Raw genomic sequence first — 27,988 nt, 5'->3', positions numbered from 1 at the left:
ATGGGGACTGATGGTGAAAACCTGGTCCTGAGGAATGTGGTCATCAGCTTCAACTTGCTCCTGCTGGGCGCTGTCCTCAAGCCTTTTGAGTGCCGGCTGGAGATGACAGCAGAGCCGGCTGAGAGGACAGCGGTGGACGAGGCAAGCGGCCTTGCCAACTGCAGCCCACCTGTCAAAGAGCAGCCCATGGTCTTCCACCACATCTACAACATCAACATCCCGCTGGACAGCTGCTGCTCCTCCGTGTTCAAGTCTTCGGCCGAGGAGGTGAGTGCAGAAGACGACCGGCTGGCAGAGTACACGGAGCAGACCTCCGACAGCGAGAGCCAGGTCACCTTCACCCACAGGATAAACATGCCCAAGCAGGCCTGCAAGTGCTCCACCTCCCTCCCATCCCTGCAGGAGCTGCTGAGCAGGATTGAGATGCTGGAGAGGGAGGTCTCCATCCTCCGGGACCAATGCACCTCCAATTGCTGCCAAGAAAATGCAGCCACAGGTAGTAATGCCATCCTGTTAGCTCTTGCTGGGGACTGAGGGCTTGAGCAAAAGGCAGGAGAAATAATACAAAACCTGATGATGCCACTCAGAGTGGTGGCAGAGGAAAACCAATGTTTACCCATGATGGGGCTGTGGTTTTAGTGAAAAAATTACCCTAAGTCCTCTAAGGCAGGAAAACCCCCGGGAGGCTTTGATCACTTGAGTGCCCATGCCCCACTTGCTGCAAAAACTCTGTAATGGAGAGAGAGCTGAATCCCCTTTAGGAATGGAATTACAGCTGGTTAGGGGTGAGCAGGGGGATCTCCCAACTCTGCAGACCTTACAACACTCTTAGACATCTGCCATTGCCTGTGGGACAGGGAGCAGAGGTGTAGCTGCTGCTCAGGAAGCTGTCCCTGGGCAGAAGGCAGCCCCATAGGAGTTGGCAGTAAGCCCCTTCATCACTCCCCCTCTCGTGGAGGAGTGAACACTTCTGGAAAGCCAAGTTTAAAAAAGAAGGATTAAAAATACCAAAAATACATTAAATAATCAAACAAAACCTTAAAAAAAGGGCACCAACCCATCAACATGATATTTCATCTGAATAAAAAGATGTGCTTTTGTGGAGACCTCCAAGAGGTCCCGTTGGGGTTACTCCTTTAAAGGCAGCCCCTCGGTTCACCTCAGCTGGCCCTCAGGGTCAGGAAAGCAGCATTCAGCTGAAACGAGATGGGTCAGGAAGGTTTGGGCTAGCAGCTGCATCTCCATGGTACAGGGGCCTGCATACTGATAGTTTTCCTTGTCTTGAGGAAGAGGGACTGTCTCAAAGGGCATCCAACCCAAATACAGCCCAGCCCTGCTCATGCCTTCAACCCACCAGGGCTCCTTGCAGGGAACAAAACACTAAGCAGGGAGAGCCACACAGAGCATCTTTCCACCAAGCTTTTCTCCATGCTTTTCCCACCAAGAACAGCAACAGAAAGGAAGAGAAATTAAAAGCAACCTTTTACCCCCCAATACTCACTGCATTTTTTTTAAAGTTTTGCAGCTATTAGTGTTATTTTTTCCAGTGGTACTCCAACACCTCTATGTGTAGGACACATTAAAATGAAATGGGTGCAACCAATGCTCAGGTCAAGAGTTCCACCAAAGGTGTGTTGGTGAGGGAGGGAGAAACAAGGATGGACACACATCAGGATGGTTTGGGCTGGCATCTATCATGTGGCCAGTGGAAGTCAATGTGTTCCCAGCCACATCTTCAGCCCACATCCCCCCCAATGCCACATTCATCAGCTGTGTTAATAACTAAGACCAAACAGGAAACAGCAGTCTGTGCAAAGTGAGGGTTAAAATCACATAGGAAATGCTATGGGAAAAACCTGTTTTCAAGGAATTAATTTGAAACTCTGATGGGCCTATTTGGGTTATTTGCAACATACGCAGACAGTCCCATTAAACATTCATTGCTTGGTGGAGTCCCCACTCCCATCACAGATGTGCCGAGCTAAAACTGGAGTAATTTCATTTCTTTTTACCAGAGTTGCTTTCAATTCACTGCACTGCAAAGGAGATCAGGATCTCTACCCCACCACCCAAGGCATTTCCCTGAGGAAAGCCTCTTTCCTCCAGCACACTTACAAGCATCCTCTCTCATCCTTGGTAACTTAACTAGAGGCTGAGATCTGAAGAGATCCTGCCTGGCATTGCCAGTATTTGCAGTTTGGATGGCAATTGTCCTGCAAAGCAACCCAAATGGATCTGTCTGGCACAGCATGTAACTGAGCTGCTTTTACATGAGCATCTGCTACATCCCCCACTGGAAGAGCTGCTCAGAAAGGTCAGCTAGGATGGAAAAATTAGCTGGGGACAGAGTACTGGGGCTTGGGGGTCTTTGGGGTGCAAAGGTTTCCCACGGTTTGGAGGAAGCACAGAAAAGGTTTTTGTTCTTCCTCAGTTCACATGAGGAAAAGCAGTAAAAATCAGCAAGGAAAGGTTAGCCTGCCTGGGATAAAGCCTTAGCTGGAGCAATGGCTCTGTTTCAGGGCAAAACAGGGAGCATTAGCAGTGTCAGTGACTGGTGCCTTCATCCCCATCATCCCTCCTCACCTCAGAGCATCCTGTGCTAGGCTGCCAGGTAAAGAGGGGGCATTAGAGGGGCTGGCCACAGAGCCCTTGTGCTGTCCCTGCTTTTCCACAGCCTGAGCGTGCCCAAAGCCAACAGTTCTTGCTTAATCACAATCACCAGGAAAGGGATGATGTCTTTGGGTACACATCTACTTTGTATAAGAGAGAGAGAAAGCAGGTGGGGATTTATCATCTATCAAAAGGAGAAGTGGGTAGACGTGAGCACAGAGGAGTCATAGCTGGTGCAGAGGGCCAGGGAAGGTTTTATTTCCAGTAAGAGTTCTAGGGAAGTTCCTATCAACTGAGTGCTGAGCTGGAGAGAAACCAAAGGGAGCACCCACACCACCTCAAGGTTGATGGCACCCATGGTTATGGAGGCCACTGCTCCCTACACCCACCATGACCCCGTACCACCAATTCTTTCCTTTTCAGCCCTAAAGCTACCAGCTCGCTAGAGCTGGGCATGCTCAGAGGAAGGGCTATCCGCCCCTTGCCCCACACGTGCCCCCTTCTCCAGCCCTTCAGAGGGCTGACCTGAGACCAAAACTGACCTTTTCCCACCTCCCCCCGGGTGGGTTCTGACCCTCGGTCCTGCATCCTTGCAGGGCAGCTGGATTACATCCCGCAGTGCAGCGGCCACGGGAATTTCAGCCTGGAGTCGTGCAGCTGCGTGTGCATGGAGGGCTGGGCAGGCAGCAACTGCTCCGAGCCCCGCTGCCCCCGGGGCTGCTCCAGCCGCGGCGTGTGCCTGGAGGGCCAGTGCATCTGCGACAACGACTACGGGGGCGAGGACTGCTCCCAGCTGCGCTGCCCCGCCGGCTGCGGCTCCCGCGGGCTCTGCGTGGACGGCGAGTGCGTGTGCGAGGAGGGTTTCACCGGGGAGGACTGCTCCCAGCTGCGCTGCCCCCGCGACTGCTCGGGCCGGGGGCACTGCGTGAACGGCACCTGCGTGTGCCAGGAGGGCTTCGCCGGCGAGGACTGCGCCCGGCTGCACTGCCCCAGCGCCTGCAGCGGCCGCGGGCTCTGCCGCGACGGGCTCTGCGTCTGCGAGGAAGGCTACGGCGGGCAGGACTGCTCAGCAGGTAGAGGGGGCATGTGTGAGCAGAGACAGACTGAGTGTACAAGCAAGGGTTTCAAGGTGCCCAGAGTCCCATAGGGGAGCGCCGCGAAGCCTGGGAGAAAGCCATACCCGGCAGAGAGCGTCACTTAGGACACACTGAGGGCCCACAGCGTGGCTACCTCCCTGTTATCCCTGTCCCCAAAGACACCTTGGACAAAAGTTTGGGAGGTGAGCAAAAAGCTAGTGAGGTTCACCCCAACATGGGGGCTAAACCCTTAGTGCAACAAGTTCTCCTGAGCCTTCACCTTGCTATAGCTGCTCAGACAACCACAGATAGCACATAATGCCCAGCCTGTGCTCATGTCCCACCAGAAGACCTACACACCCTCCCACAGGAGTGGAGGAATAAGCCACGCACACCCTGACACTCTCCATACTCTGTCCTTCCCACCAGTGTCTCCTCCTGGAAACCTGCGGGTGACGGGGATCAGCGACAGCTCCATCGAGCTGGCTTGGGACAGCCCCGGGGCAGCCACCGAGTACGTGGTCTCGTACCAGCCCGCGGTGCCAGGGGGCACCCAGCTCCAGCAGAGGGTGCCCGGGGACTGGAGCAGCATCACCATCACGGACCTGGAGCCTGGTGTTGCCTACAATGTCAGCATCTATGCAGTCATCAGTGACGTCTTCAGCATGCCTGTTACCTCCAGGGTGATGACTAGTGAGTATCCTACTGCATTTGTCGCTTGCTACCCATGTATCCTGAGAGGATGCCCAAGCTGGCTCACTTTTTCCAAAAATCCCTTCTAGCAGCAGAAAGCTGAGCCTTCAAAAAGGGGGAAAAAAAGTATCTGTGTAGGGATATAGGAAAGGAGGAAATGTGTCCATCCTCTTCAGAAAGACTCATCCAAAGACTTTTGGATGAAAATCTGGATGTCTAAAAAGAAGAAAAAGCTTCCAGAGTTTGATTGAAGCCCCCAGAATGTGGCCCAAAACATTACATTTTTTTTTCTCAGAGAAAATACTACAATTTAACACGGAAGTCTCAGGTTCTCCTCCCACTCCTGAACAGATAATTCCCCATGATGACTCCCCATGATAGAGGGCAGATGATAATGCAGCAAGAGGGGCTGCTGCTCTCCATCAGGAGAAACACAGTCCTGACCAGGACTGTGATGCACAGAGGGCAACAGGAGTATCAAGCTGTAATGCCAGCTTCCAGAAGGGTTTCTTGAAGACTAAGGATACAGAGAGCAGGGAAAAACCAGAAACTATCCAGACACCCCTTGGTAACCCCATCATTCACTTTGTTCAAAAGATGGTGCAGTGGGATGCTTCAGTGTCCATAGGTCCAGGCTTTTCCCTCTTTTGCCTCCAACCCACGTGGAGCAGGGAAAAAGGAATTTTGGTAACAGTTACCAGAAGTTTCCGTGTTTTTGTTGCCCAGATAACAAAACACCCCCAGGGAGCAGGGTGGGTACAGCAGCATGTGCACACCCACCCCGCTCTGCTCACCACCCCCTGCTCCCTTCCAGACCTCGCCACACCGCAGGGGCTGAAGTTCAAGACCATCACAGAGACAACGGCAGAGGTGCAGTGGGAGCCCTTCTCCTTCCCCTTCGACGGCTGGGAGATCAGCTTCATTCCCAAGGTACTGCTGCCACACTCCTGGCATTGCAGGGTGTACCCGGTCACCCTGACAGCACCCAGTGCGTGGATCCTAAATCAGTTTCCAATTACCCCCTTCCCAAAACACCCAGCCTGCGTTTGCCATTTGTGTGCTGCACATCAGACTCCCCAGCCAGCCTGCATTTCCCCATTAGTTTTTGTGTCAAGCCATACATGTCCTCAAAGAAATGTCCCCCAAAAATTCCAGTGATGGGGAAAAAAACCTTCCAGCCTTGCTGCCTCTTGTTGTTGTGCCCTCTTTTTCATTTCCATCTCCTTTGCAATGACTCTTTCTCCTCCTCCTCCTCTTTCTTGCCCTGCTGTCTACACTAAGCTCCCCAAAGCAGCCTGGATGAAAGCGAGCAGCTGCTGGCTCTCAGACAACAACCTTCAGCATCCCCGAGTCACACGCACGCTTAATTCCTGCCATGGAATTTTAATCGCAGTGACGAGCAGGTAGAAATCGTGCCAGAAAAGATGAAAGGATAAAAATGTTGCCCTAAATACCCCGTATTTTCTGTGCGCAGCAACAAAAATTGTACATCAAGTATTTAATCTATATTCATAATTTCTACACTATTTAGCCATAAGTATAGCTTCAATTGTATATGGAGCCTCTTTACAAGAGTATTCAAGCTCCAGCAGTAAAAGAAATGCTGATTAAGGGCTCAATTATGATGTTTTCACTTGTACAAAACCTTCACTGGAATCAAAGGCAGCTCTGGGCAGTGGAAAACTGCAGAATTTAGCCCCAAAGTTTTACATACCCTTAACTATAAAATATCATTGCACAGCACAAAGCAAGGGCCCATTTGCCTTAAACAACTCAATTCTTTCATTTCCAAAGAGTTGCTGGAAGATTCTTGATGCAATGTTGGCTACATCCACATGCAAATTGTGTCAGAATTTGAAGCTCAGGTAATGCAGGTGTAGACCCTGGGATAATTTTCAGTCACCATTTAGGATTAAAGCTGGAAAATACAGCAGTATCAGAGAAAAGCTTTTGGTAGGAAAAAATACTCTTTCAACCATTTCACCATTACTCAGGAATTAAGCTGAACAGCATCCCCCTGAAGCAGATAAATGCAAACCCTTGGTTCTCTTTTCCGTTTTTAAGCTTAAACTTAAAAATACATGGAAATGTTTGGGTATTTAAAGGCAGATAAGATGCAAAAGGTTCCTGGATGCAGGGTCTTGGGTAGGGAAGGGATGTGCTCACTGGGCTTTAAAGTTCTCAAATCCATGAACCAAAACATAAAATCACAGTCATGCTCCTGCCCATCAGCTGCCAAAATTTGCCTCTCTTGTCTCCATCACCAGCTTTTCCCCTCAAATTAGGCAGAGGGTGCTGTGTCCTTTACTGCCCTGCAAGCAATGCTTGCTTGGGTACATGCAAAACATTGCCACACCTCAAACAACCCCAAACCCCATTCCCAAAGGCTAAAAACAACAGAGTTATAACTGCAGCATCCAACTTCTGTGAGAAGAATTGACTTCCCTGTCTTCCCCAAAACTGGGTGAGAAGATGCTAATTTGGTCCTCAGCAGCTCAACGAGGATGCTTGCAGCTTCCTGCAGAGCTCTTTCCACTCTCCTTCCATGGTCTTCACAATGCTCTCACCCCCAAAAAAGCTGAACCAGGCAGGATTGCCCATCTGCTGCCTGCACTGGGGATGGGGTGGGAAAAAGACAAAGAGAAGACAGATTTAGCAAAGAAAATTAGGAAAGGTAAAATGGCAATTGATGGCCAAAATGGAAGATTTCCTGTTTAATGAGAAAAGAGATGAATATGAATTGAGAGTTATGTGCAAAGATTTGTTTAGCATGTTATTAGTGAAGACAGCAGCAAGAAAAGATCCTTTGTCCAAACACTGGCAGGAGGGGTTACATGTGCAGTTGTTTAAAGCCTTGCAGTTTTTCAGGGCAAACCTGCAAGGTTTAAATGAGTGTGCTAAAGATGGTTAAAAAGCAGGGGACGGCAAAATAAAGACCTCACAGCTTCATACCTATACATCAACAACAAAAGGCTCCTGGCACCTGAAGAGCTGGGAAAACAAGTCTAGCCAAGGCTTTGGTTTAATCGTCTTTCCTATTCTAAAGAACAGCAGAGGCACAAATGGCAAAATACAGAAGCTGGGGAGGGAGGAGGGGTGGGGAGGATTTTGCAGCCCACCAACACGACTCCACACTTGGTGGGTGGCTTCATCCCAGGTTTCTTCCTCCATGGCGGGGTGTGCCAAGGTGATGATGTGATTTGGGGATGCAGAGTGGGCCGTGGAAGGATGAGGGGCACCTCCTCTCTGTGCATCAGTCCCCCCAAAACACCAGTTGGTGGGGGAGGGTTAATGCTTATTTCATTCCCTGACAGAATAACGAGGGTGGTGTGATCGCCCAGCTCCCCAGCAGTGTCACCACCTTCAACCAGACGGGGCTGAAGCCAGGGGAAGAGTACACTGTCACCCTCGTGGCCCTGAAGGAACAAGCCAGAAGCCCTCCCACCTCCGACAGCGTCTCAACCCGTGAGTGAGCCTGACCTGGGGGCAACACAACAGTGCCCAGGGCTTGGTCCCAAAAATGAAGCCCCATCAGCAAGAGCAGCTGGCACTGCATGGGCAGGGATGACACTGACGGCAGCCAGGTGCCCAAACATTGCAGCAACAGCTTCTTCATGCAGTATTTTGTCCCTCTCTCTCTTAAATTGCTACAAGCGCAGAAACCGTGGCGAGGTTAATGGGGTTGGGAGTGAAGACTCAGTTCTGCTTTTATTGTATATCTGGATAAATTATTCTTCTCTGCTAATCTCACATTTTGGAGGCTGGATGCCCTCAAGAAATATATCTACAAATGTATTACTTGCTCATATATAACAGATTAAAACTCCCACCTGCTTTTGTGGCATTAAATACCCTCAACTTCCACCTATTCAGGCAAATCAGGCAGCAGGGCAGGGAGCCAGGAGCAACAGCATGTCCCTTCCTAACCAATTTGGCCACTCACTGGTCCATCCCGTAGACCAGAGAAAATTCAGCTGTGTCTTTCTGCTGAAGGAGATGCAGTGATGGGCAGAGCTCACAGGGGAGAAGAGGCTCCTCACACCAGATCTGTTGCAGTCTGCCTTGAAAGCCAGGCAGACGTCTACTACCTCCGAGTGGTTCCAAAAGGAAACAGCGCTTCAATAGCTGCCGGAGGGCTGTAATAAGGTGCTGCTAATTGAGGCACCGGTGAGAGTGAAGGGAGGGTCCCTCCACCGCAGCAGTTTGTTGCAGGTCTGAGCTTCCCCAGCACAGTCCTCTCCTCCTGCTTTGCCGCCGCTTTCAGCTCGACGTGGCTTAATAGAGACATCTCCTGGTCAAGCCCGAAACTTCCTTTCCCTGGGAAGTCAGCAAAAATAGAAGCTGGTACTTCAGACTCAAGGGCTGACCTTTGCAGGGAGTGCAGGTGGAGCAGTGGACTCCCGGATCTGTGCTCCATGAAGGCATCCCTGTGCTGGCGTGTCTGCTCCTCTGCAGCATCCCAGAGCTTTATCCCCATCACCCTTGCTCTTCCTCCACACCTTGTGCCAGGATCAGGCAGAAAAGGCATGGTTTTATGCCACACAGCTAAGTAGATGTGGATCACCTGGATGACTGGACAACATGAAGTATTTGGAGATTGAGGGTATGCATGACCTGGGGAGCCAGCTCCTACCTGAACACTGGGCTTCCCAGCTGTGCTCCCTCCTCTGCTGTTTTGTCCCCAGACCTCACCTCACCACTCCAAATTCCTCCATGTCTTTTTCTAACCCTCCCTGCTCTTCCCAGCCCTGCCCACATGCTTTTCCCGCAGAACTTCCAGCCCTGAGGTGCAGCATTCAGCAGACCCTTATTCTATACTGTCCTTCTCTAAGATATGCAGTATGTTAGTTATATCTATATGAGGTATAGTCTAAATTACAGAAACAAAGTGGGCTTTTTCACCCACCTTGTGATCATCTAAGTGATAAATCAGGCTGCCCAGCAGGCTTCATGCATGAGCACTGCCATGGCACAGGAGCGATGGCAAGGCTTGGCTCCATCCATCCATCCATCCATCCATCCATCCATCCATGTAGTGGTTAAGTCCTGCTGGACTCAAAGCATCCATCAGCCAGGCTTGAGCCCAGGATGTCCAAAGGCTGAGTGTTGGGGGATGTGGAGGAAAGAAGGGCCCAAATCTTAGCCAAAAAAAAAAGCACAGAAATGTCCAAAAAGGTCTCCCAGTAGATCCCTGGTATGAATTTAGCTAAAAACCTTTTATCTGAAGGGGTTTTTTGGACACCTGCCATAGCCCCACACCCAGCTAGTTATGAAGATTCACCAGTGCAGTTGCATTTTCTCCTCTCTTCCCACTGCCAAGACACCAACAGCGTTATGAGCTGATCCCTCAGTTTAAGGACAAACCAGGAGCTGGCACCAAAGCAGGAACATTTCTAGAGACATTCCTCAGTTCTCAATGTTTGGATCTTGTCCTTTCCCCACATTATTTAACACATTGTCAACACCTTTCAAAAGACATAATACTGTTGCTGATAAATTTTGCCAATGATGAAAGGCTCAGAAAAGAGTAAATTGAGTAGAAGAACATCAATAGAAGTTGTTTGGATAGTTTGAAGAATTGGGCACAAAGGAAAATTGCATGTTTTTCAATGCAAAAATACAAGCAGTTATCTAAGAGCAAAGAAAGTGCGTTGCAGTTAGATAGGAGTGTTATATCCTGGGAAATACCACCTTAAAAAACTGAGGAGGAATTATTGCTGACAACCAGCTCAAGAGAAGGGCATGACTTACATTACAGCTGTAATGGGTATCAAAGAAAGAGCTGCTGGGTCCTGCTCTGGTGTTCACAGAAAGTGGAGAGGGTTCAGAAAAGAGACAGGAGAGTGGGACAAGGGCTGGGAACCCATGAGGACCAAACCCCCTAAGTACCTTGGGGTCAGGCTCCTGTCTCTTGCCCATGCCACCTCTCTCCCTTGCCCCCAAGTACTAAAGCCCACCACTTTGGAGGTCAGGTTGAAGCTTGGCGTCCCCAAAGCTGCCACCTTTCCCCATCCACCTCTCCCAAAATAACAGGTGCCCGTTTCCCCCTCCTCCGCAGTCATTGACGGCCCGACGCAGATCCTGGTGCGGGACGTCTCGGACACGGTGGCCTTCGTGGAGTGGACGCCGCCGCGCGCCAAGGTGGACGCCATCCTGCTGAAGTACGGGCTGGCGGACGGGGAGGGCGGCAGGACCACCTTCCGCCTGCAGCCCCCCCTCAGCCAGTACTCCCTGCAGGCCCTGCGCCCCGGCGCCCGCTACCACCTCGCCGTCAGCGCCCTCCGGGGCGCCAACGAGAGCCAGCCGGCCTTTGCCCAGTTCACCACAGGTAGCTAGCTAGCCGGCCTTGCTGGGAGAACTGGTGAGAGTTTTTGAGCCTCTGGCAAGATGGCTTGCTGCCATCTGCAGGTGGGCTGTCCTGAAACAAGGACGTATCCAGAGAAAAACTGAGGGGTCTTTGCATCTGGGGTTTAGTGATACCTGTTTTTCCCCTGACACAAGTGAGCTGGGGTTTAATGTGGTGTGCTAGGAGGGAGAAGTGGAATGAAAACACAATGGTTAAAATGCAGGTTTGAATGGAGACACCTGAATGCAGGTTCCTTGCATCCTGTCACAGAGTAAGGCAGAGCAAATGATTCAGCTCACCCTAAAATACACACCCTAAAACTGCCCTCTGCCCCACCGCTGCTAGTGGCTGTTTAGCCACTAAGCCTCCAGGGCAACAGGCCCTCTTTATGCCCTGTGGGTCTTTATGTCCTATGCCCCACAGGGGTGCTCATACGGTCCCCAGGGCAGTCCAGGTGATCCCAGATGGCAGTGACGAGGCATGGATGGACTCAACCCCCATATTTAGATGATAAACCCCCAGCCCACCTCATCTTGGCCATGTCTTGCTGCAGCATCAAGGCTGAACCTGCCTGGGACACACATCCCCCCCAGCTCCAGTGCCTGTTCAGACCTACAGCTTAGAACTCTAGAACTCAGCAGTTTATGTCCTTCAGAGTGCCCATAGTTCAATGCACAATTCTCAAAAGCACCAAAAGTCTCAGTACAGGTCTGAATTCAAGGTGACACTCGCTCCCATGCAGTATCAAGAGCCAAGGCAGGTGCCTTGACCAAGGAATCAGCAGTCAAGCAGCTGAAAGCAGCACAGCCAGGGACATGGTTATCTTGTTTTATATCTTCTCTGAACACCCTAACTGGTCAGTAAAACTTATTAATTAATGTTAAGCCTGCAGATAGCTAACAGTTTTAATTTACCATGCCATAAAGGAGGAGTCAGAGTGTGTATTTCCATGCTGGTTTACAGTATATAAATTATTTTTCATGTACATTACTGCTGAATATGAGGCTCCTACTGTAATAACTGTGGTACGTGAATTGTGTGTGTACATATCTCTACAGATAAATATTTCAGATGAGATGCTTGCCCCAACTGATTTGCTGCGTTGGCCTTCCTCGCTTTATTTCTAAAAGGCAACATAAAAATACCCCCACAAACTGAGATCCATCACCATTACCCACTGTGTGCTGGTGCCCAGCCCCAAGCTGATGCTCACCAGAGGGGTTTAACTGTGCAAACCAGAGCAGATTCAGTACACAGCCTAAGCAGCACCAATAAACAAACCCTCTGGGCAATGTCTGAGTGTGAATGAGCCTATAAAGATGCTCAAGGTTTTCTTCTAAGAGCAGTTCAGGCCAGTGCATGGCTACTAGAGAGCCCTTTTTCTCTTACTCACAGTGCCACAGTTTCTTTTACTCTAATATGGGGGAAAAGAGTTTTCTATTTGAAAAAGCATGGAATTAGCTGCCCAACCAGCTTACTGAGGATGCTGCGAGTGCCCAGCACTGGCATCACTCTCCTGGGTGGCATCCCGCAGTCTGTGCCGGGCAGGAAGCGAATGTTCCAGCCCCTCCTGCCAGGACATGCTCAGGGGAGGAGGGACCGCGTGTGGGACCTCCCGGATGTCCCAGCCAGGCACCCCTGCTGTGCTGTCTCACTGCGAGGCGAGGGGTGTGTTCCCAGCGGTGAGACCGTGCCTCTCTCCCTTGTGTCACAGAGATCGATGCCCCCAAGAACCTGCGGGTGGGTTCGCGGAGCCCCGCCAGCCTCGAGCTGGCTTGGGACAACAGCGAGGCCGAGGCGCACAGCTACAGGGTGGTCTACAGCACCCTGGCCGGGGAGCACTACCACGAGGTCCTGGTGCCGCGCGACACCGGCCCCACCACCCGCGCCACCCTCGCAGGTATGCGCGCTCCCACGCGCCCTTCCTCCCCCTTCATCCTCCTGCTCTCACGCTGGTAGGGCAATGGAGAACCCGAATCGGCACACCAAGACTCAGCCGTCCTTGTGCTGGCACGTGTTTGAGGTTGTTTTGAGGGTTTTCCTTGGGACAGAGCTCGTTTTCCCCTGGGTGGGCCTGGGTACACCTCCAAGTGATGCACCTTCAGCAGGGATCTGTCCAGGCAGCAAATAGAGCTGGCAAGGAGCAAAGTGAGAAATGAGAAGTCTGTTTAGGCTGATCTACATGAAAATATAATTTCACCCTTCTCTTTTTTTTTTGCTTGTTTGGAAAGAGCCATGGGTGATGATCTCCCGTGGGCAGTGATGGGGAGCCAGGCTGCCCGAGTTTTTTGCCATTTTCCAAATCGGGCTCAAAGCAGACCCAAATCTGCAGATGCTAGTTTTGAGCAAGTCCTTTAAGTGGTACGTTATTCAGGCCAGCAGAGAGGCTGCAAACACCACCCACCTCCCACTGCCAGGAAAGCCCCAAACACCTTATGCAGCAACACAACAAAGCACCATATGAGACGTGATTTCCTTGTTTTTTGACTAGAAATGCTTACCCTATGGATTTGCTGCTCCGGTGGCGTATTTTGAGCAAAGAAAAGAATTATATGCAAAAATGTTCTCTCATTCATCTTGAAGTTTTTCAGTATGGCAGGACACCAGGTTCTACCATGTTGACTCTCTGCCTTTCCAGGACCTTCAAGGGCTCAAGAATCTGCCATATGGAGTTACAGGAGAGAGTTCAGTGGGAAGGTCAAAAGTTAAGTTACGGACACAGCAGCAGAGTCACAAGAAAGGCTGGAGGGCAGCAAGGCAATTAGGGCAGTTATCTTGAAAAATGTGGAATGCAGAAATTAGGGCTGGTTTCTTCTGTGTTTGTCATGAGGATGCATGGGGAGAAGTAGGATGAGATCAGAGACACAGTGCTGGACTCCTGCTGGCTTTCCTTTAGACATCTATTGGCTTTGTAGGTGAAAAGAAGCATTAAAAATGGGCCAAATCTTCCTCCCTGGGCAGAGGCACAACAGTGACACACTGTAATGATATCCTTGGCTTGACTTTAGTTTGCCTTGGAGTATGTGGCAGCCTGAAGTATCTTGTTTTTCTTCATAAAACTAAAAAAAGCTGCCAAGGCTCTGCCAGACCCAGGCAAGGGTGCAAGAAACCCAACCAGGGCAAGCTGCAGAGATGCAGATTCTTAAGTCAGTTGTAGAGAATGATTTTTTTATATAGTGCCTCCATCATCACGCAAGTGCATTGATTCCAATCCCCAGGGTACTATGTAATAAACCAATTTAAAAAAGAACAACTGAGTCATAGCAGAAAATAACGAAAAAACCATTCTGCTAGCAAAAAAAAAAGCTATGATAGTCATAGTGTGGATGCCACATGAGCCTCTCCCATAGCTCCATTATGTACAGAGTAGTCATGTCCTCCAGTCTTGTTGGATGCTGTGCAAAACCCATTGGATTTTTTTCCTAGTCATCCAGGACCTGGTGGGATCCATGGTATGAGAGCAATCAGCAATTCTTTCAGCCATCTCATCTATGTGCAGGAAAAGCAGTGAGGAATGGCACTGTTTATCAAAGATTAAGCTTAAAAGTGTAACAAGCCTGGCCCTGACCTATAGTCTCTATTAAAAATCAGCATTTGCACAGAAATAACCATAATTTTGCTCAACCCAAAAGAGCTGGGAAAAAGGTTTATATCCTGCTGCTCATTTCTTCCTTCTCCTTCCCTTCTGCCAGGCTCTTCTTTCCAGAATACTTTTGACACAAATTGAGCAGGGACAAGGGGGTGCATCTTCTCCCCCATCATTGAGACTGCACTGTAGCAAGAGAAAAGCAGGGGAGGAGAGGGGAGTGTCCCTCTTTCCGGATCTCTTGGGAAAGGTTTTGGTGTCTCCAGGGGATGATGCCCCTGGACAAGGCACGGTGAGGCTGAGCTGGAGTTTATGGCTTTTTCTAACTTTGTGGGAAAGATCATGAAGCAGAGGGAAGCGGGGAATAAAGCCACCAGCAGCCAAGCAGAAGTGACAGGCAGAGGCAAGAGATATCCCATGGGGATAAAGCAGTGCAAAAGGAAAGGAGCTGGATGAGCTCAATTCCCAAGTTGCTTGAAAGAGGCACCTCAGGATATGTCCACCTCAAGGAACAGGGCTAGATTCAGCTCCCAGAAAGACTGCACCTTTCCCAGTTAATGTGTATTTCATTTACTCTGCATAATTTATTTCTCTCCAAGACACCAGCCCTGTGACAATATTTGATGTTGCATCACTTTGGAAAAAAATAAAGGTACTTTATCGTTCCCATCTCAGCTCACACACACAAGAGCTTCTGTCTCACTGCCAGCAATTACAGCAGACTTCAGCAACAACTTTTAAAAATGGCTTGTTTCTGAGCTAAAATAATCCAAATTCCCAGTCCAAAGGCATCACAAGGCTTTTTTAAAAGACTCAGCTCTTCTGCAGTGTGCAGAGGAACTACTGACCTGTGGGAGAGCTGCTAACCCCAGGGATGCTCTGGAGGGTCCTCCCCTGTCCCCACCTATGGAAGGTGGAAGAAGGGGTCACACACCCCCCGAGGTCACTGTGCCAGGTGCTGCTCTCAAACCCCTCCATGTTCTTTGCACTCCCTGGTAGATCTGGTGCCGGGAACGGAGTATGGCATCGGGATTTCAGCTGTGATGGACAGCCAGCAGAGTGTGCCAGCAACCATGAATGCCAGGACTGGTGAGTTTGGCCCCACTGCCTGCTCCAAGCACAGCTGGCTGCTGTGGCTCAGATGATCCCATAGGACAGTCTGTGCATGGGGACAAAGCTCTGCACCAACCCTCTCCCACAGAGCTGGACAGCCCACGGGACCTCGTGGTGACAGCCTCCACTGACACGTCCATCTCACTGGCTTGGACCAAAGCCACGGGGCCCATCGACCACTACCGCATCACCTTCACCCCTGCCTCAGGAATGGCCTCTGAAGTGACAGTGTCCCGGGACGAGTCTCAGCTCACCCTCTCGGAGCTGGAGCCCGGGACGGAGTACACAATCTCCATAATCGCTGAGAGGGGACGGCAGCAGAGCCTGGAGGCCACCGTGGATGCCTTCACAGGTAGAGAAGCAAGCTGGGATGGCAGCAAGGGCACAGACCCTGCTGGCACCTCTGCCATCCCACTGCATCCCTGGCACCAAAACTCTTAAAGTGGTGACGGGGATGAGAGCTGGGGTCAATGTGTCCACACTGGAGCAGTTGACCTCAAAAGGAGGATGGCCTTGTGACAATATGGTGGCACAATCCCTTTGGCCAGCAGCACTGAACACACTTGTTTTGCTGGAGGCTCCCAAAAGGACAAGACAGAATTGGGGAAAACAGAGAGCTCTCTGCTGTCCTCTGTGTCAGGGTGGCCTGTATGTCCATAGGAGGAAGAAATGAAGCCTTGGGACCTCACAAGGACCTCTGGCTGAAAAGTCTGCAGTCATGAAATGCAGACAACACATACCATCTGTAGTGGCACAGTTCCATCACCCACCATATGGGTCTGGGATGGAGGATGTTTGCAGGTGGAGCTGAGAAAAGCACTATTTTTTCTCTCCTGCTTCTGCCTCTTGATCCCAGCACAGTTTCAGATCAATGGAGAGCCCAGATCTTCAGCTTTGCCACCTCTTTTAAGTATTTCCCGTACAAGCACTGGGAAAAACGTGGAGGTAAGGATCTGCAGTTGGTTGGGGTTGCATCTCTCCTCTCCATCTTCCAGGTGTCCGGCCCATCTCACAGCTGCACTTCTCCCAGCTGACATCCTCCAGTGTGAATGTCACATGGAGTGACCCATCCCCACCAGCAGACCGCCTCATCCTCACCTACAGCCCCCGGGATGAGGAGGAGGAGGCACAGCAGGTCACCCTTGATGGCACCCGCAGACACACCAGCCTGACGGGCTTGCAGCCATCCACCGAGTACCTGGTGTCACTGGTGACCGTGCACGGCACCATCAGCTCTGAGCCCGTCGTGGGCTCCATCACAACAGGTACCACGGGACACCCCCCACCAGGCACGGGATACCACCGGGGAGGGCAGGCAAGGGCACGGGGAGTGGACCTGCCTCCCACAGCTTTTCTTTGTGCTCCATCTCACCAGGGATTGACGCACCAAAGGACCTCAGGGTGGGCAACGTCACCCAGGAGTCCATGACAGTCTACTGGAGCGCTCCCATCGCTGTCTTTGACCACTATAGAATGTCCTACCGTGCTGCTGAAGGTAACAGCCCAGAACACTCCTGTTCATGCCTGAGTTCACAGCTGCCAACCCTCCCTCCACCCACTGGCCCAAGCAAGCCACGAGGTCATTCTCACCCAGGCAGCATCTCAGTGCCCTGGGCAAAGGGGCCAGTAACTGGGACTGGCTACAGGGCAGAGGATAGGGTGTCTGGGATGAGGATGGGAAGGGACCACTGCAGCCAGCTCAGCACAGAGGGGCACACAGAATGGCCCCCAACAGTGTGCCCTCCCCAGAGATGCTTAAATTCAGGGCTCAAACGTGAAATCCCACCTCCCTCATCTGCTTCAACTACCTCATCTCCCTTGGCCCCAGTTTTGTCAATAATGGTGAAAAGGCCAGGACACACAGGATGTGTGGCACCTGCAAGCATGAAACCCAGTTACCTCAGTTGTCTGGTGGAACTGCCCTCCCCTCCCAAGCCCCTCCTGAGCCCCAGGGATGGGGCCAGCCGTGATGTCAAAGCTCTTGGCTCCATCTCTGCAGGGAGGACAGACAGTATGGCCATCTCCAGGGATACCACCGAGTACACCCTCCAGGACCTGCAGCCTGCCACCAAGTATGAGATCGGGGTGAAGAGCGTGCGGGGCCGGGAGGAGAGCGAACTGGCCTCCATCACTGCCTACACAGGTGGGAAGGAGCTCTTGGTGGGCAGGGAACAATCAAACAGTGTCAGGTTCACCCGTGCCCTGGGCTGGCAGTCCCTGCTTGCACTAATACTCAGTTGACTGGACCTCACACCAGCTGGATACAAGTTGGAGATGATAAGCAGGGCTCATAAGGGCTCAGTGTGGGCTTTTGAAGTATGTCTCAGCAAAGTTTATCCCAAATGTGCATGGGTAGTCATGGGTAAAAGTGATAAACCTGTGTACCAGGCATAGGGGAGCCAGAAACATGAAGCTGGGCAATCATGACAACTTTCCTAAACAGAGTACAGATTTCCAGAAATAATCCCTAGGGAAGCCCTGTCACAAACAGCATCTGCTGCAAGAATAAAACCTGCTATCCCCAGACTCCTCAAAACCTAAAGAAAACACCTAACATGCCAGAGCATCAAGAAAAGAGTGGAAGAGCAGCCCAGGTAGCAGAGTAGCACAAGCTATGACACTCTGCACTCCAGCTGGGGCAGCAGTAACTCCTGTGCAGGCACGTGTCTGGGCAGCAGGGCAGGACATAGAGCAATACGCCACAAATGCCCTTCCAGTTCACAGTCCAGTCTCCTAACGCCTCTGACTCTCTGGATCTCTCCCCCATGCAGCCATGGATGTCCCCCTGGGGGTCACGGCCACCAACATCACTCCCACCGAGGCGCTGCTGCAGTGGAACCCGCCGCTGTCGGAGGTGGAAAGCTATGTCCTCATCCTTACACGTCGCGCAGGTACACCCGGAGCTCTGTTTCAGCTCATCTCAATCTCTCTCCCATCCCAAAGCCCAGAGCTAAGTGGGTGCCCTTCACAGAGGGAGTAGGGCAGGAGCTCTTGTCTTGGGTTTTATAGGGATTGTGGGGAAAATTAGACCACCCTTAAGACTGAACAGCAGCACTACAGCTCAGCTGCTGCACAGTACCTTACGGCGTTTCAGCAATAGAAGTGCTTTTACTCATGAGGTCATATCCAGAGACACATTTTGGAGAACCACCTTGAATGTCTACCCTAACTCATCCCTTTTTGCTTACAGTTGCAGGAGAAACAATTCTGGTGGATGGAGACAACCAGGAGTACCAGCTGACCAACCTGCTGCCCAGCACCACCTACACAGTCTCTATGTATGCCACCAGCGGGCCTCTCACCAGCCAGACCGTCACCACCAACTTCACTACTCGTACGTACAACCACTTCCCTCACTCCCCATCCCCAGCCATGCTCCCACCCCGGGAAAAGCAGCCAGCAAGGCTGAGCCGAAGCTCTTGTTACATAGGGTGGGTGTAGAGGTAGCCATGTACCAAAACACCAATCCCAAATACCAGCAGGGCACAACACAAGAACAGAATTTTAATCAACAAGCATCAAACATCATTTTCACTCTTTCAACGCTCATCCACCCATCCATCCATCCATCCATCCATCCATCCATCCCTTCTTCTGGTGTTTTCTCCTGGATGTGGTTTCCTGAGCAGACCCCTGACCATGTGATTTTTTTGCCCAAGGTCATAGTCCAGAAGAACATGACAACCCATTTTGCTCACAAACAGCTTGACAGGTCCCATAGCACATGAATTTCACAGCTGTTACCCTTAAGATGGGATGCAGGTAGAGGAGGAGTTCTAGAGGGTTTGCAGAGCTCTCTTCAAGACTGGGGATGGGTGATGAGGTCTTGAAACTGAGGGTGAGGATGGACTTTGGGCTGTAGCTCAGTGTTGTAATGTTGAATCTCAGCGTACTGAGTTGGGAAGCAGGGCCGAGGTGGCTGTGTGTCAGAAATTGCACTTTCCTTGGACCCTATCCACTCTTGCAGTTTTGGATCCTCCAACAAATCTGACAGCCAGTGAAGTCACGCGGCGGAGCGCCCTGCTGTCCTGGGTTCCTCCCGTGGGAGAGATCGAGAATTATGTCATGACCTACAGATCCGCCGATGGCAGCCGCAAGGTGAGTGAGTCCTCACACAAAAGAGGCTCGTCAAGCCAGGGAATCATAAGACCATAGTAAAACAAGCAGGAGAAGCCAAACAAAGCAAAAGAACAATGCTCACCGGCTCAAGGAGACCAGAACAGCAGACACTACTTCCTGCTATGCAGGATAATGGGGAAAAGCAAGAAGAGATTGCCTCAGGCAAAATGATTATGCACACCTCCTGGTCTGGGCATAGAGGGGTTACCTGGAAAGTTTGGAGGAACAGGGTAAAGTCACAGCTTGTGAAACACAAGCAAGCTGAGGCAGGAGAATATTATTCTGCAGAGATGCTAAAAATGCCATTTGCTCTTCCTGCAAAAAGGAAGATAGGCACAGAAAGCTAATCAATTCTGAAATACAATACATTTGATTATTTAATGAGTGCATCCACATCTGCCTGTCTGGAGGAGCTGCAACAAACACTATCAGAAATACGTCATGGCAAATAGTCCGGTTTCCTTTGCTGGTGTGATTGGCTCACACCAGCAAAGGAAAATATAATATATATATAAGAGGATAATAGCTTTGCAGAAGGGATTCAATAATGCTTTGTGGCACTGGCCAACAACCGGAAACATTAACATGACAGGAATTGACACAGTCAAAACTGGCTGATAACCAGGTTTGTCCAGCTCTGCTCCTTGCGCTGCTTGGGCAATCAGTCATGTCTTGTACCGAGGGCACACAGATCCCAACAGACCCAGGAGGCAGAGGACACAGACTGCAAACATTTCAATCCATCTCCAAACCAGGTTGCTTTCCCCCAAACCATTCTGAAATGTTGGCTATATTGATGGATCTCACGTTCACTCAGTCCAGGGGTTTAAGCAGTCATGCAATGCTCCTTGGCCCCATTCCGAAATGTTGACTATATTGACTGATCTCATGTTCCTCAGTCCAGGGGTTTAAGCAGTCACACAATGCTCCTTGGCCAGGCTCCAAGGGCTGCGGTAGTTTGTGCTTCCCTTCCCTCCTCACTTGCTCTTTAGGCTCCCCATCGCTTTTCTCATCTGTTGCTCTTGGTGTCTGCCTCCTTCTGGGACCCATGTACAGGAGCTGATTGTGGATGCCGAGGACACGTGGATCCGCCTGGAGGGGCTTTCTGAGACCACGGAGTACACGGTGCACCTGCAAGCTGCCCAGAACGCCATGCGCAGCGGCCTCATCTCAACCACCTTCACCACAGGTGAGCACTCACTCTGCATCCACTCAGACAGCTGGAGGCTGGCCCACATATCATGCTGGTAGGAAGGGACTGCTCTTAGGCAGCATTTCCCTCCTCAGGCAGCATTCCATCATGACCCATAGAGGGGTACTTCCAGTGCCATGACCCACAGCGCTGCTTCGCTACAAAAGTTAATGGCTGAAGGATCTATGATTCAAACACAAGACCCAGCCCAGAGCAAGGGGATTCGAGCTTCAGACCAGGAACCATCTACCAGGCCCTTTGCCTTGCCCATGTCCGTCCTCAAGTGCATAAACAGAGGAAAAAATACCCACTAAAATCAACAACACATATCAAGAGGTATGCTCCTGGGAAAGGACCCAGCCTTTGTCTCCATGCTGTAGACATGATCTGATTGCTCACAAATATCAAAGAAAGATAGAACACTTTGGGTGGGAAAGAATCTTTAAGGATCATCTAGTTCAATCCCCCTGCAGCAAGCAGGGTCACCTTCAACTTGACCAGATTGCTCAGAGCCCTGTTGAATTTGACTTTGAAAGTTTTCAGGGTTCGAGTATTCCTGGAAATATGTAACAGGTGCATCTCCACCACCACCAGTGGAGTCACAGACAGCAGAGCCAGCACTTTATCTAATTGCATGATTCTTCCCCACTCTCATTCTAGAGCATTTACAATCCACTAAGGCACTAAAGTAATGGGAATGATTTCCTTTCGAATCAAAAGGTGGGCATCCACAGTCACCACGACCCGCACAGACAGAATACTTCTCCTCTAAGAATGAAGCTTGCATGAGAATGTCACCATTGCTCCCATCCTCGGCAACCATTCATAACAGAAATTATGCAAAGCAAATTGTCCCTTGTCCTCTTTGAAAACCATAGCTAGGCCAGGGCACCTATAGACAGAATGCATCTTGCTCAGTGCTCAATCCAATCATGTTTTTCCTGGGTGTCAACAGCACTGAGAAGTCTCAAGATGATGTCCACCAAAATTCCTCCCATCTGCACTGCCAGTTCAGTTAGGAGAGTTTTCTTTGAATCTGGCATGGATACTTCCCCATCTCAGGTACATGCAAAGCTTTCAAGAGGTAACAGAAACTATTTATGACAACAAAAGAAGAAATTATTTCTCTAATACATCTACAAAACAGGCTTTCCTGTTATTCTTGCCTCTTACACATGCGCTAAAGCCAGTACAATTCAGGCAGTGATAGAAAAACACATGTAATCTTTGAGGCTGCATGGAGGTGACCTCTCAGGTGGGATAAAGCAGCAGAAACCCACTTACATTAAGCAAGGAGAGCACCTTTTCCATCAAACAGAAATGTCAGCCCTGAGCAATGTTAGTCCCCATTGCCAGCTGATGCAGCATCCAACACATCTAACTTGCTTTGAAGATGAAGATGGGCGTTAGCAACAAGTGAGTTTCACCCCACTTACCCCAATGTTGATGAGACACAAGCAACCAGGAGCTATCACCAAGGCAATGCAATCCATGGACAGCATCTCTCATCAAAGCATCCAGATCTGCAATTCAGCTTACTTTGGCAATGCATCAAGGCACTTTGCAGAGAACAAGGACTTGTCTTAAAGGACAAAAAAAAAAAAAGCCACTCAGGCTTTATTTAAATTGTTTAGCTTCCTTCTGCTTACAGTACACATCCCGGGGTTCTTCTATTCCCTCTGACATATTAATAGCTCAGCCTCTTTTGTTTCATGTTTGCATAAGGTTCTTGGGGAATTGTATACAGATGAGACAAAAGGAAGAAACAGATGCAGTATTTATAATTTATAGTGGTTTGAAATGTCTTTCAAGATCTCCTTGGCTCTTAAAGATATGAATATAAATTAAGTAACAAGCAATCTCCACAGAGCTCAGGGGAGCCCAGTGTGGCTGTCATTGAAGAAATTTTCATTGTTGGATACTATAAAATACAAACAATTTCTCACCAGACTGTGCTACAGATCATGAAGATGGGGAGAAAAAAAGAGAGGATCTTCAGCATTTGGACACAGCAATGACCTCCAAGTTTTCAGGTCACAAGGTGGGAGGGAATAAATCCAAGTGGGAAGCAACAGACAAGGGTTGTGCCTTGGTCCTGTGGGATGCTACACAATTGTGATGGACACATGCAGCATAGAAGATCTGAAGGTGCTTCACACCTTCTCAGTTTGTTATAGAGACATCCTTGAAAACCACGTCCACATTGCCAGCTCTGCACTCATTTATTCCATCATCCATACGCACCAACATCAAAGAAAAAGATGTATTTCCCTCTTTTGTCTTAAATAAGAAAAAATTGTTCCCAGAGCTGACATTCCAATACTGCCAAAATAACTGTCATAATTAAGACTCTCCTAAACTCTGACCACAAAATGAGGTGTTTCCTCATTAGAGAACACCTGTAGCACAGTCACACAGCCCATGCTACCTACCCCTAACATCTCACACAGCCTCATTCCTGCTCAGCTTGCAAGTGACAATTAGCTCATCATAAGTCCACCATCATTTCCAAGGGCATGGAGAATCAGGAGAATGTTAACAGAATGAGTAAAGTTATAAAACTTGATTGGAGCTGGCAATCCTGAGAGGAGAACAGGTTTTGGTATTTTCACAGCTGTCTAAATATGCTGGTGACAGCTTAAACCCCAGGGTTTCCTACACAGTGCAGAAAGATGGTCCAAGAAGTGCCATCCCTCATCATTCATCGTGATCTTACCATGCACCCTTCCAGTACATGACATATGGAAGAATAAATAATATATGCACACTTTTTTTTTCCAGCAAGTCCTCTGAGGTTGATGGCAGATGTAAAATCTCATTGCCTCGTGGAATTACTTGGAGTGCAGAAGCTAACACAGATTTTTCTGGGATTGAAACTAGTGGAGCCAGAGGCATGGGGAAAAGGTGTCTCTTTGCTTCAGTTTTGCCTTTTTTTTTTAATTTTGCAGGAGGACGTGTCTTTGCTAACCCTCAGGACTGTGCCCAACACCTGATGAATGGAGACACGCTGAGCGGGGTGTACACCATCTCCATCAACGGGGACCTCAGCCAGCGGCTGCCGGTGTACTGTGACATGACCACTGACGGAGGAGGATGGATTGTGAGTATCCGTGTGGTTGTCCTGCATGCTGTCCCCACCACAAAGTAACTGAGCCCCTACCAGCAAAGCACGGGAATGACAGCAGGCTCAGCATCACATGCCTCATTTCCCACGCCACAGGGAATGGCCCACGCTCCGGTAATAATAGTTCCACTTGGAGAAATGCCCTTTGATTTATTTGACATGTTTGCATTGCTTCTGGAGAGCAAAATCTGTAAGTGAAGCTGATTTATTGTTCTAGAAATGAAATTAATGGCTGGTAGCTTTCGTGGGGAATGATTCATGCTGCCTGCAGAAGGAGGGTGTCAGGCATCACCCCAGTTGAGTCTGCACAGGAGAACTTTAGAAACAAATGCCTGTTTGGCTTTTGAACTGCACAAACACTGCTTGTCTTGACATAGATGGACTGACAGTGTAAGTAAATAATGCCATGGTGCTTTGATCTTATTCATGTCAATCTCTTACTTACACACATTACACAAAACTCTGGTAGATGTGGAGTCAAAAACAAAAATAATGGGCTTCCTCAAATGCTGATTTCTAGCCAGTAAATTTCCCTCTCACTCTGCTTCAGAGCATCCCCTTGGATATCAGAAATAGCCAGCTCAAAGCTGAATTACATGCTAGAAAACCAGAGGCACCATGTATTAGTTAAAGCAGAAACCTCGAGGCCAGTTCCTTCCTACTCTACCATTGATTGGCTTTGGACATTATCTAATATCTCTTTGGTTTCTACACCTGCACATGAATTAATTGCATGGTTGCTATTAATGCAAGCTACATGCGCATTACAATTTTCTCCCCTGAAAGGCACAATGGAAAGAAAAATTATTATCTTTATTATCTTTATGTGTCCAAAGCCTGGCAAAGCTGTTTGTCATCTCCATCATTATGATTTTCCCTGTGATCTTTCTCCACATCAGGTCTTCCAGCGGCGGCAGAACGGGCTGACCGATTTCTTCCGGAAATGGGCAGATTACCGGGTTGGCTTTGGAAACTTGGAGGATGAGTTTTGGCTGGGTATGACCTTCCCTGGTTGCCTTTATTGATGTGTCAAACCTAAGTTCCATGAGCACTGTGTCAGCTGTTGGCTCCTTGCCCTTCACCACATTCCTCTACATTCTCCCTCAGACAGTTTTCCTTCTGTTCATTCCCTGCCCTTTACCTTAGGAACTCATGCAGAGGCACACCACATAAAGGCACACTGTGAAGGTCAGCAGCTCCCCAGTTGGCTCTCTCGAGGAGAGAAGGGGGGTATCCTGCCAGTTTTCATGGACCAAACCCCATCATTGTCCACTGGATGACTACAGGTTGCACTGGTGGCCAGAAAGTCCAATGGAAGCAGGAAAGGAGTGGGGGACAGCACAACTCCAAAACCTGAACAGGAGCCAAAGGCACCCACAGCCTAAGCACACTTTGGCTTATATGGGAGCTTAACAACAACACAGGTAGCACCAGGGCTCAACAGCTGAATGTTCCAAGCTTCAGCAGCATGAAGAAATCTGAACCTGGGCCTTGAACCCCCTGCCCATAGACACAGGGAAGTGAAGCTCGAGTGGGGACAGAGACTCCAGCAGTGACAGGAGACTCACCGCAAGAGCTGCTGCCCTTTGATTCTCTCCTTGCTCTCATTTCCCACTCTGTTTTATTTGCCTAGAGCTTTGTTTGTTCACGCAGCAGATCCGGGCACCAGGTCTCACTGGGTGTTTCGCTGTCTCGACAGGCTTGGACAACATCCACAGGATCACATCTCAGGGGCGCTACGAGCTGCGGATAGACATGAGGGATGGCCAGGAAGCGGCATACGCCTACTACGACAAGTTCTCCATTGGCGACTCCCGGAGCCTCTACAAGCTGAGAATTGGGGACTACAACGGCACTTCAGGTACAGCCTCATTGCCAGCAAGGATCTGGGGAAATCTTGTGACTGTAAAGGAAATCCCAGCGTAAAATCCCACTTGTTTAGAGCAGCAAGACAAAAACCCATAGTCCTTTCTGCCTTCATGCAGTCCATTGTGTTAACCAGGCTGATAAATCCCACTAACGACACGGAATTTTCCATTGGGGATTAAATACTTAATATCAGAGACATTGCTGTTCAAATAACCAAGTCAATCATCAGAGGTGTCATCTCACTTGGCAATAGCCACAGCTGGCTATTGATGTCGTGCTGGAGGCTGTATTTATCGCCTTTCCACAGCTATGGAAAAATCCAAAATCCTCTGAGTCATTTCCTCACGTAAAGGCCAAACAGTGCCCAGTTTTGCAAGGGCACTGTCACACCTGCTTGCTTGGTTGGTTCAGGAGAGTTAGAGTTGCAAACCAGAAAAGAGTGGGCACTAGAAGGAGGGCACAGGGGATCTCTTCCTCAAGAAGGGAGAAGGGGTACAACTGAACTTCCTTCATCTGGGAGGTGCATGCCCAGTGCAAGCCTCTGTGACAAAACTTCCAGGTGTACTAGGTGGAACCCCACGACATACCCAAGATGCAGGAATTTCCCTATTCAATACCAGTTAGATGCCACTGGAAGAGAGGTGACAGGAATCTTGATGGGTGTGCAACAAAGCACTTGCTCTAACCTCAAATCCAGGGCACAAGGGACCCAACTTACTGCCAAGGATGGCAGTAATAGGGCTGTGCAGACATGATTCTGTCCCCTTTGCAATGCAAACTCTGCTTCTAGCCATCCAGGCAAGAAGCTTCTGCTCCATCTTGAGCTAAGGGACCCAGGGCTCAACAAATGGTTCATTGCCAAGAGATTTTCTAATATTTTTTCTCTCTATGGCTGGATTGCACACAGCCAGCATGGGTCCACTTCATATGTCCTTAGGGGTTACCAGGGAGCATATTTAGAATGTCTCATGTGAGTACATCACTCAATTGACCATATTTTACTCCAGCTTTTCTTTCATGCAAAAGCAGCTCTCTAGTTATCTAGTGAGGATGAGGTTAGAGGCTTTGGTGGAATAAAGGCATCACACACCTTCCAAAAACTTCTTCCTCTTATGCACAGACAGCAAAGGTGGCCAAGCATCTTGGCTCAGGAGATGAATGTTTGATCTGTGAGAGAAAAAGCTCCCTTTGGCCAACAGGAAAGGAGGCTGAAAGCATCCTGAAGTTATGTAGCAGAGCCAAGCCATGGGATATCAGGGATGCCAAAATTAATTTCTGAAGCACTGAAGTTCAGATCCAAAGCACTTTATCTGACAAAGCCAGTAAGTCTCTAAGATTTGCAATGGTCTGCACTGATCCTAAACAGACAGCAGAGGACCTCAGATGAACCAGTTGTGAACAGCTCCAGTTAACATTATTCCCAGACTGTCAGCTGCTTGAGTCATTGATTGGAATGGTTACTGCAGAACCAGAATATTCTAATTTCCCTGTGAAAAGACCAGATAACTCAGACTCCACCACCCTTAAAGGCACCTCTTTCCACAGGAGACTCCCTCTCCTATCACCAGGGACGCCCCTTCTCCACCAAGGACAGGGACAACGATGTTGCTGTGACCAACTGTGCCATGTCCTACAAAGGGGCCTGGTGGTATAAGAACTGCCACCGCACCAACCTCAACGGCAAGTACGGAGAGTCCCGGCACAGTCAGGTAAGGGCACGGCTGGGCTGAAACCTCTGCAATTTCCTCTAGGGAAACACGTCAGCAAGCCTAGGTTAGGGCTGGGGCTGTGTGATCGGTGCACCAGGGTCAGAACTGTGGCATGACCCCACCACACAAGCTAGAGCAAAGGGAGCCACCTTCAAGCCAACTGGGCTAATGCTTTGTGCCTCACACACGCTGCCATAGTAATTTGCTGTAGTGTGTTAGATTAAAAAAATTACCTACATGAAATTTCATCAGCCTTTGAGTAGTGGGAAAAAAACGATCAACCCATTGAAGCAGGGGAGTTGCTTGCTCCTGATACAGCAAGTTTTTCCTTCTGGCTTCTCCACAGCAACCAACCTTGTTGCCTTCCTCTCCCACTGTAGTTTCTTGTTGGGGCCTTTCCTTACTCTCTGTTTTTCTCTCCCTCCTGCCAGGGGATTAACTGGTACCACTGGAAAGGCCACGAGTTCTCCATCCCCTTTGTGGAAATGAAGATGCGACCTTACAACCACCGTAACATCTCCGGGAGGAAGCGACGGTCCCTACAGCTCTGA

The 27,988-nt window shown here is 49.7% G+C and overlaps 1 protein-coding gene across 2 annotated transcripts; it reads left to right on the top strand.

The window, feature by feature from the left end:
• On the top strand, positions 1 to 27,988 carry TNR (tenascin R). 2 transcript variants are annotated; one of them, XM_063406915.1, is made up of 21 exons: positions 1 to 496; positions 3,207 to 3,683; positions 4,116 to 4,379; positions 5,194 to 5,309; positions 7,694 to 7,844; positions 10,438 to 10,707; positions 12,440 to 12,625; positions 15,311 to 15,400; positions 15,513 to 15,776; positions 16,420 to 16,689; positions 16,800 to 16,919; positions 17,424 to 17,567; positions 18,196 to 18,315; positions 18,621 to 18,758; positions 19,392 to 19,522; positions 20,600 to 20,732; positions 23,684 to 23,835; positions 24,759 to 24,855; positions 25,559 to 25,720; positions 27,274 to 27,437; positions 27,869 to 27,988. In XM_063406915.1, exons 1-21 carry the CDS (start codon positions 1 to 3, stop codon positions 27,986 to 27,988), a joined length of 4,065 nt encoding a protein of 1,354 aa, XP_063262985.1. The 2 variants fall into 2 exon arrangements, with proteins under 2 accessions (XP_063262985.1, XP_063262984.1); XM_063406914.1 differs by having other exon boundaries at positions 18,615 to 18,758.

This window comes from Prinia subflava, chromosome 10, assembly GCF_021018805.1.
Source record: "Prinia subflava isolate CZ2003 ecotype Zambia chromosome 10, Cam_Psub_1.2, whole genome shotgun sequence".
Taxonomy (NCBI): Eukaryota; Metazoa; Chordata; class Aves; order Passeriformes; family Cisticolidae; genus Prinia; species Prinia subflava.
The sequence above is the reverse complement of the archived record's forward strand: the minus strand, read 5'-3'. Positions and strand labels throughout refer to the sequence as shown.